At 63.3% G+C, this 9587-nt stretch overlaps 1 protein-coding gene across 3 annotated transcripts in view; it reads left to right on the forward strand.

Moving 5' to 3' along the window:
* The window catches only part of HSPA12B (heat shock protein family A (Hsp70) member 12B), a 31073-nt gene extending 21897 nt beyond the window's left edge, over positions 1-9176 (forward strand). For 2 of the 3 annotated variants that reach the window (XM_044429555.1, XM_044429557.1), the window contains 6 exons: positions 73-244; positions 2253-2339; positions 3442-3546; positions 5680-5938; positions 6444-6547; positions 7351-8063. In XM_044429555.1, coding sequence (XP_044285490.1) covers positions 73-244; positions 2253-2339; positions 3442-3546; positions 5680-5938; positions 6444-6547; positions 7351-7994 — 1371 coding nt within the window. In that variant the 3' untranslated portion in view covers positions 7995-8063. Of the gene's footprint in view, positions 1-72; positions 245-2252; positions 2340-3441; positions 3547-5679; positions 5939-6443; positions 6548-7350 lie in introns of all 3 variants that reach the window. The other variant, XM_044429556.1, reaches the window with a different exon arrangement.
* The last annotated feature ends 411 nt before the right edge of the window (positions 9177-9587 follow it).

Genomic DNA, 9587 nt, shown 5'->3' on the forward strand with positions numbered 1-9587 from the left:
TCCCTCCCTCCCTCCCTCCCTCCCTCCTTCCTTCCTTCCTTCCTTCCTTCCTTCCTTCCTTCCTTCCTTCAGGCTGGGCTGGTTCCTTCGGAGAACCCGGAGCAGCTGCTGATCGCTCTGGAGCCGGAAGCAGCTTCGATCTACTGCCGGAAGCTTCGCCTCAACCAGCTGATAGACCTCAGCTACAAACCGCAGGCCAACGGGCTCATGGCAGAGCTCCCCATCGACTCCAGCTTCAGGCAGGGTAAGCGGCTGCCGCGGGATGGCTGCATGGTGGCCCGCGGCCCGCGGCCGACGACCCGACCAGCCCCACAAGGAGAGGGCACCTCCGTGTCCTTTGTCTCCCGCACGCAAGCGCTCTGGAGAAACATGGCCGGTGCGGCTGGCTGGGGCCGTGGGAGCTGCAGCTGGACCTGGGCGAGGGTGCCAGGTGGGAACGGCCGTGCAGGGGTGGGCCGTCCCGCCCACCCTTCAGGGCGGTTGGCTCGGGTGCTGGTCCAGAAGAGGCAGGACGGGAATTCCCAGTGGAGCTGCCAAGGCACAGAGAGAAGCCAAGCAGCGGCTGAGACCCAGGATGGGCCGGGCAGGGCGGGGGGAGAGATTCTGGGGAGCAGCCTGAGGTGGGCGGGGTGAGGTTGGCAACATCAGTCTGATTCCCTGGGCGCGTGTTCAGGGCAGGCCACCACGGAGCAGTATCAGTCGTCCGGCCTCCGTCCCACCTGTGGCAGAGCCCGCCTTGCAGGCTTGGAAGGGAGGGGAGGGGAGGGGAGGGACCCAGCCTGGAACTGGCTTTGGTCGGTCAAGAAGCAGCGTCTCCCAGCTGGCCAGTCTCCTGGCTTTGCAAGACGCGGCTGTCACTTCGCAAAGCCAGCCTAGCCGGGCAGGTCTAACAGAATCCAGGAATTAGCCTAGCTCCGACATCACCACTGCCAGAGCAGTGGGGCAGTGGGACCGGCTGCCTGGAGAGTGGGGGGCTCTCCCACGCTGGAGGCATCCCGAAAGAAACTGGGCAGCCCCCTGAGTGGGGTGGGGTGGCTTGGTGTCCTGCAGTGCAGGGGGTGGACCCGATGGCCTTCCTGGCTCCTTCCAGCTCGACTATTCTAAGATTCTGTGAACCTTGATCTGCTTGCAAGAACGGCTTAGCAGAGGCCCAGGGCCGGCTGCCGTGGGCCTTCTCGGTCCGCCCGCAGGGTCCTGGGCAGGAGGGCCGGACTGTGTCCCCCGCAGTCAGCAGTGGTGCTTGCGGTGGGTGGATCTGGCTTAAAGCCGCGTTAAACCTTACCAGGGTCCGGCCTGAGTTCTGCGGGGCTCGCTGAAGCCTGTCGGGTGACGGGGCACCGCTCCATCTTGTGGCAAGGAGTTCTGTGGGCAGATCGTGCAACGGGCAAGGCGCCCTCGCAGCTGGGCCTTTTTTCCCCTCAAGGGCTGCCCCTTCTCCGGAGCGGCTCCTTTCTTCCCTTTGGGCCAGGGAATGCAGTGGTTTAAATTACGATTTCTCACATGTGCCTTTCATTTGACTTCATTAGCAGAACAAACCGCAGCTACCAAAGGCTCTGCACGCTGCAGACGGGCTCGGGGAGGCCGTGGAGGTTCTGTGGACCGGCGGGTGTGGGGCAGAACCTGCCTGAGTCCCTGTGGGCGGGCTTGGATGGCCAGGCAGCCCAACCTGGCCGGGCTGAGCCGGGCGGGAACTCTGGCGCGGCGTCTTTCTTGACTCAACGGCTGGGTGCTCCGTGTCCTTGAGGACATTTTAAACGCAGAAGGTGGACTCCCACCCGAAAGGAAGCCTTTCGCAGGGGGGTGGCTGCCATTATTCCTTTGGTTCTCTTCAGTGGGAATCACTTTGGACATGCTCAGAGAAGGCGAGTGCTGCAAACTATTAAAATCTTACCATCTTCCCTGGGGTTCAGGTAGAACGGGGGTGGGGGCCGCTCCCCAGGGTTCTGAAAGCCGTGTCCGCAGTACTCGGTTGCCTCTGGAGCTCTCCGTTAATGGCAGGCGATGCTCCCCCCCACGGAAACCTGGCAGCTGGGGGTGCCGGTGCCTTGGCAGAGGGGAGCGTGCGAGGAATAGCCCACTTCCTGAGCCGGATGGAGGTGGGGCCGGGCAGGGAGCCCCCCGCAGCAGGGTCTCGGGGCCTCTGGGCAGCCAGCCGGCACGGCGCATCCCCGCGGGACGGGCCCGAGCACAAGGGCTGCCCCGGCTCCCGGGCCTCCCCCGCTTTGCTGCTCATTCCCACCTCTCTTCCGCAGCGCGAGAGCAGCTTCGCCGTTCCCGGCACAGCAGGACCTTCCTGGTGGAGTCCGGGGTGGGGGAGCTGTGGTCTGAGATGCAGACAGGTAGGAGCCTTCCAAGTGGGGAGGGGGTGGGGGGGTTCCGGGGGCTCTCGCTAAGGCTGCTGGGACGGATGTGGGGCAGGGGAGGGTCTCTGAATTCTGCTGTAGGGCAGCCTTGCCCACCTTAGTGCGTCATGGGATCTGTAGTCCAGAACACCTGCAGGGCAGCAGGCGGTTACAGGGCCTTTGCATGCGCTGGTAGGCGAAAGGGCTGTTTGTCTCCCTGATGCCGCAGGCCCTCTCCCCCTCGATTATGTCTTTGGGGAGGGGGCAATTTGGGGTTGCTTGGGTCTTTCAGCAGCCCCCCAACCCAAAAGGCCAGCAGGTGCAGAGGGAAACCCAGCATAAAACTAGGGAGTCCCCCAGTGGGAAAAGGGGGACCTCCTGCGAGCGTGAGCGGAATTCCGCCTGCCCTGCCTGTGCTTCTCCCCTGAGTGCGGCGCGTGGTTTTGGGGTGGGAAATGGCAGGGGGCAGATTTTGTTTAGCGGAATGAGGAACCGGGCAAAACTGCCTTCGTCCGATCCACTGGGCACTGAGAAACGGGGCCGCGAGCGGGTCGGGGCGAAAACGGGGCGCACCCCTGTCCTGGCGGGCAAGCGGCAGCCACCTGCGCTCCTCAAAGTGCGGTGGAACCCCCCGCCCTGCCCCCTCTGCCGGCCGGGAGCTTGCAGGCCAAGGGGCATGCGTGGGGGGGGGCGGCTTGGGAGGACGTGGGTGCTGCGTCTCCCAGGGGCTGCAGCGCTTCCCTTTCTCAAAGGGCGGGGGGCATCGCAGGTCAGCGGGGGCTTCAGGAGGGGTCGTGTCCCTGGCCAGGGTGCACAGCAGTGGCATCTGCAGCGAAAATCTTTCCCGCAAGACCCCCTTCCAAGGGGGGGGGGGCGGGGAAAGGATCCTGCCGCCTCCTCCGTGCCCGTGGGCCTCTACCCCCTCGCAGCTGCCCTTGGCCACGCCACGCATCCCGTGGCGTCATGTGGACGGTGGTGCTCGCAGTGGGGTCCCCGAGGTCCCGGGCCGCCCCGACCACGTCGCGGGCCAGTCGTCTCTCTCGCCACCAGTGCTGCTCGACCTGAGCAGGGCGCCTCGCCTTCTCCCTCGGTGCTGCAGGGGACCGCTACATCGTGGCCGACTGCGGAGGGGGCACCGTGGATCTGACGGTTCACCAGATCGAGCAGCCCCAGGGGACCCTCAAGGAGCTCTACAAGGCGTCAGGTGAGGCTGTCCCTGAGGAGCCCCCGGACCGGCCACCGGGGACCCTCGCTGGCGTCTCAGCCCAGGCCGAAAGGAGGCCGAAACCCGCCCGTCTGCGCTGTTCGGCGGGTCTTTCCCCTTCCCTCCCCCACACCCAACCAGACCTTAGGGGGCAGGTTTCTTGGGAAGCCCCTCCTACGGGCTTCAGGTCATTTGCCAAAGTTCAGTGACCTGTGCACAGGCAGGTATGGTTCGTGCAGGTGTGATGATGAGTCTGTGATTCTATCAGAAAGAAACTGGGCAGCCACCTGAGTGGGGTGGTGTGACTTGGTGTCCTGCAACAGCAGGGGGTGGACTGGATGGCCTTCGTGGCCCCTTCCAACTCTGCTCTTCTGTGATTCTGTGTGTGCCAAAGATGGAGAGGTGTGCTTTAAATGAAGCAGCACCCTAAGCTTGTAAGCTTTAAGTGTATGCGATGAAAAATATTCATGCACCAAGTTCCCCTGATAGCGTACGAATTCTAAGTGCCCCCCCCCCTACTGCTGCCGTCCCAGGAAGGTAACGTACGGAGGGCTGAATCCAGACTGGGTTTGTCTCCCTGCTTCTGTTCTACATTTTTGTTCTGCCCAATAGTCCAGGAAGTAATGTGAAATTTCTCAGGTTTTGAACCACAATAAAAAAATCAAAGTAAACCAGCAACAGCAGAAGGCATTTAAAAAGGTGGTGAAAGCTGATGGAGAACCCGAAGGTGCTGGGTGCATGAGTGACGCCAGCCAAAGCAGAGACGTCCCCTCCATGCCCTCACTCAGCCGGGATCCAGCCCCCTTCTAGGGATACGCCGAGGGGCGTGCAGCTGCCCTTCCTGAGCCCCGAAGCTGGTCCTCATCCATCCATCCTCTCCCCTTCGCAGAGAGCGGGGGAAGCATGTTGTAAGCCGCCCCGAGGCTTCGGTGAATGGGGTGGCATATAAATGTTTTAATTAATTAATTAATTAATTAATTAATTAATTAATTAATAAGCAAGCAAGCAAGCAAGCAAGCAAGCAAGCAAGCAAGCCTGCCTAGAGGTGCGGGGCCCTCCCAGGTTGGCAGCATCTTCTGCTCCTGGTCCAGGATGACCTGACCTTGGTTCCTCCAGAGAGGAGCCGCGGTGGGCGAGCAGAAGGGGCTGCGGATGATTCCGAGCTGCCGTGGCTGCCAAAGATGCCGACGGAGAGGCGCCGCCTTGCTCTGCCAAGAGTGCACTTGCGGGGCTTCTCACTCGGGGAGCTTCAGGCCTCCGTGGTGGTGAGGGGGAACGCTTCGGTTTGTGCAGGTGGACCTCGTTCCCGTGTCGTTGAGGCAAGTTTGCAGCCTGGGAAGAAAGCAGGAGGAAAGGGCACTGGCGCAGGGCGCCGCACCCAGCCCTCGGGCACCTCCTGCCCGCTTGAAAAGGAGGCTGCTGGCTCCCTGCGCCTTCCCTTCCATTCCTGACTGAAGGGGGCAGAATCTGCAGCTGTTTTGGTGCTGTTGCGCCATCTGGTGGCAGGAAGGGGAAGGGGACGCTCTGGGTTGAAGCCCCTGCTATGCAGATGCAGCCTTCCAGGCTTCACAGCTCTTCTCAGGAAGATTGTCCGTGGCTTTGGTTAGCCACCCAGCGTGCCAAGGATATTGGGTAGTATGAACATGAAATGAGCGAACGAACGAACACCTACAGTATATACGAGCTAAGCCGTCTCCTGCAAATGGAGATGCTGAAGTCTGGAGCGTGCACATGAGGTGGACAGTCAAACCTGCCCTTGAGGTGGACATCCCACGTAATACCTGGACGCCCATGGGGTTCCCCTGCCCTGCGGGGAGGGACCCGCTTGGCAAAGAATGCTTTAAGGCACAGCAGAGAGAAGGGGAGAAGCTCATCAATGCAACGCAGGCAGAGCCATCGCAGCTAACTTCTGAATCCACCATTTTGTGGGGAACTTTTCCGAAAAGAATCCGGGAAGGGCCACGAACCATCTCACGGGGAAGGCAAAGCCGCAGTGCCGGAGCCGTCCCCAAAAGTTCCCTGCCTGTGATGGGCGGGTGGGCGTGGAGGGGGGCTCCCCCTGCCTTTCCCCTGTGTCTCGGCCTGTCCGTCTGCCCCCCTGACCGTCCCCCTGCTTGCGCCTGTGCCTTCCAGGAGGTCCCTACGGGGCTGTGGGGGTGGACCTGGCCTTCGAGAAGCTGCTGTGCCAGATTTTTGGCCAGGACTTCATCGCCACGTTCAAGGCCAAGCGCCCGGCCGCCTGGGTCGACCTGACCATCGCGTTCGAGGCCCGCAAGCGGACGGCCGCCCCCCACCGCGCCAACCCGCTCAACATCTCGCTGCCTTTCTCCTTCATCGACTTCTACCGCAAGCACCGGGGGCAGAATGTGGAGACGGCGCTGAAGCGCAGCAGGTAGGGGGGATGCTCGGGCCGTGTCCCTTGGGTGGGCAGAAGCGCCCTGCAGTTCTGTCTCCCCCCCCCCCCCAGTCCCCTGCATGCGTTCCCCCTTCGGGTCTTTTCTGGGCTGCCCCTGCCCCGTAAGGCTCCCAGGGCTGTGGGGCGGGGGCACTGCAAGCAGGACAAAACAGCGTGGGAAGGACAGCGTGGAAGGTGAGCCAGACAAAAAGCCCGGCGGAGGGATGCCAACGCTTGCCTGTGCTAAAACGTGCTGGAACACGATTCCGCCCAGGGCTGCGAGGGGAGCAGAACTGGGCCCCCCCCCAGGAAACTTGCGGGGGGTGATTTGGAGCTGGAGAATCACTGTGGGGGAGGGCACAGCAGCTCCTCCCTGCCCTCCTGCCCGGGCACAGCCTCCCCGCCAGCGCAGCTTTGGGGTAAAATCGCACCTAGGAAAGGATCCTGGACTTGTTCAGAGTGCCTGACTCACAGCCGCCTCCTCCTCGCCCTGCGTCCCCAGCGTGAACTTGGTCAAGTGGTCCTCCCAGGGGATGCTGCGGATGTCCTCCGAGGCCATGAACGAGCTCTTCCAGCCAACCATCAGTCAGATTATCAACCACATCGGTGAGCTCCCAAGCTTCGGCGATTTCAGGACGGGGCCCCAATAGTGCTGATCCCTTCCCTTCCCTTCCCTTGCTGGGGGAGGGCACTGGCCGCTCACCAGCCTGAGACCTGCTGCAGCTTGCTTGAGAACGTGGCCCTGACTGGCTTTCAAGCTGGACCTTTTGGCGCCGGGGATTCCCGTGTGGGGCCCGCATTTGCCTTGAGCCCACGCGGCCGAGAAGCTCCGAGGCTGGCCGTGGCACTGGATGTGGGCGCAAGCAGCTCCCCTCCCTGGGCAGCGTCCCTGGGTGGGCAGCGGGCAGCTGACATCCGGCCGAGCCTCTGGGCTCCTTCCGGTCAGGGGCAAGTTGCCCCCAGCCGGAGGGCTGGGCACAGAGAGCCCGGGCCGGATGGGCCAGGGCGCCAGGCCCGTGCGACACCGACTCGCTCACAGTGCTAGCGAGTGGCGTGCAGCTGAACGGGCTCCGATATGGGGCGGAAAGCTCTGGCTCGGTGTGGTTTTGGCCCCGTCCCACCCTCCTTCCTCTTACAAGCAGTCCCAGCCGACCTATTCGCTCTGCTCCCTCTGGGTGAGGCTCAGCAGAGCCCGCCGAGGCAGGCTGGGCGGGGGGTCCGGGTCTGGGCCAAGAGCTCCCAGCAAGCTTCACAGCTACATGGAGACCAGAACCTGGGCCCCCCAGTCCAGTCAGAAGTGCTCCCGCTGCACCAGCCTGGCTGTCGAAAGGGAAACTGGCCTGGCCCCCCGTTGGCCGTGGTGACCCCACCATTCACCTCCCGCACTCCCCCCGGTTCTCTCCCCGCAGACGAGCTCATGCAGCGGCCCGAGGTGCAAGGCATCAAGTTCCTCTTCCTGGTGGGGGGGTTCGCCGAGTCGGCCATGCTGCAGCACTCCGTCCAGGCCGCATTCAGCAGCGCCTGCCGCGTCATCATCCCGCAGGACGTGGGGCTGACCATCCTGAAGGGGGCCGTGCTGTTTGGCCTGGACCCCACCATCGTCCGGGTGCGGCGCTCGCCCCTGACCTACGGCGTGGGGGTGCTGAACAAGTTCGTGGAGGGGAAGCACCCCAGGGAGAAGCTGCTGGTCAAGGAGGGCAAGAACTGGTGCACCGACATCTTCGAGAAGTTCGTCTCCGTGGACCAGTCCGTGGCCCTGGGCGAGGTGGTGCAGCGGAGCTACTGCCCGGCCCGGGCGGGGCAGCGCAAGATCATCATCAACATCTACTGCAGCGCCACGGACGAGGTCGTCTACATCACCGATTCGGGCGTGCGGAAGTGCGGCACCATCAGCTTGGACCTGGACGAGCTGGAGGAATCCGGCTCCCTCAAGAGGAGCCGCCGGGAGATCCGGGCGAGCATGCAGTTCGGCGACACGGAGATCAAGGTGACCGCCATGGACGTCCAGACCTCGAAGACCGTGAGGGCCTCCATCGACTTCCTGTCCAACTGATGGCCGAGGCCTCGTGCAGGGGGGCCTCCACGAGCCTCGCTGTGCGCGTCGGGGCGAGGCCCGCCTGACGCGGCTGGGGGGGGAGGTCCACGGCAGGCCAGCTTTAGCAGACACTTTCCCCCCGCACGCACCTGCCACAGGGAGGTGGGCCGGAGGTCTTACCTTTGACCATTGCCCCTGTCCGTAGCTGGCAATGTTAACCGGACCCAATGCGACGGCCATGGGGCTCCAGCCAAAGCCAGACAGCCCTTCGCTGGCCCGTAGAGCCAAGGCTAAACCTTCTGCGGAACCGGGATGCGCGAGCTGAAGCGGCACGCTGCGATGGGCTTGATCCTGCTCTGTTTCGTTGTGCAGAAAGTCATGTTTTCTTTGGTGCAGAACAGCAGGGGGTTCGTGAGCAGCGACGGGCTGTTCCTGAGGCGGCAGCCCCATCCTCCAAGGGGACTTGGAATTATACTCAAGTCAAGATTTCACCTGTAATTAAGGATGCGACAATATTGCAAAGGAAAGATAAAACATTCAGTTTTCTCAGTGCACAACTGCACATTCACGGATTGTCTTAACTGAAAGAGGTGACCTTTTTCCAAGTCCGAGTGCATTTATCCCTACGGAGAGCAGTACAGTTCTAGCAGAGCAATGTTCTTTTGTTTTTAATGTGAGTTTTGGCTGTCCACCCCCTCCCCAAAGGAAGCAGGTGCTGCACAGACCGCTGGGCAGTCCGGCTGATGGCAGGAGCCACGGGGCCCTGGCACCTGCTGGAGAACCGGTGGAAATGGGGGCCGGAGGTGCCGCTGAGCCAGCCAAGACAAGCCGATGCGCACGACGCGTGACTGAAATCGGGACCGAAGGCATCCCGGTGGAAGCGGAGGCGAGCGCGGGCCGCCTGGAAGCCCATCCGTACGTCTTCATCTCCTTCCTTTCTTCACAGCAAGGACAGCCCTGGGATGCCAGGCCTCTCCTGGTGCAGCTTTGGTTCCTGGGCGGCTTCGCTCCCTCCCCGTTGCTCTGGGGCGTCCTGCTCGGGAGCGCCACTCAGCCATCCTCCTCCTCCCCCTTTGCACGAGCACGAAGGGCAGGCCAGGAACTCACCCAGCTGGGGCGGGACGAACTGCAGCGCTTGGCCCACCGCCTTCTCCCAGGAGGCCTGAGGCAAAAGACCCCCCCCCCCAACACAGGGCAGACAAAGCGGCCCGGGGCAGCCGGAGCTGGAGGTGGCAGCATGTCTCTGCAGGCCGGCCTAGAGAGCAGCAAAAAGCAGCGGGAGGGGGTCCCAAGAAGCAGCCACGGGGGCCGGGGGGCGGCTCCCGAGCTGTCGCTGCAACAGAAGACGTGCTCAGGCGGCACTCCTGGGACCGCTGGTGGGTCGCCCGGAGGCAACTTGCCCGGCGGTGGGGAGCAGCCCACCCTCTCGCTCTGCCCAGCCCCCAGCAAACGTGCGGCCACGCTGCGCTGCCCATGAGCGCGGCGACCCGCGGTGCCAGCCTGCGCCAGCGGGAAGGCCCACGTGCCATCTCCATGCCTTTCCTCCAGAACGGCCCCCCTTCCTTCCGGCCACATGCCAGGGGGAGTCCGAGGCCCAGGCAGCCCGAGCCG

This window comes from Varanus komodoensis, unplaced genomic scaffold, assembly GCF_004798865.1.
Source record: "Varanus komodoensis strain SLA01 unplaced genomic scaffold, ASM479886v1 scaffold2, whole genome shotgun sequence".
NCBI lineage: Eukaryota > Metazoa > Chordata > Lepidosauria > Squamata > Varanidae > Varanus > Varanus komodoensis.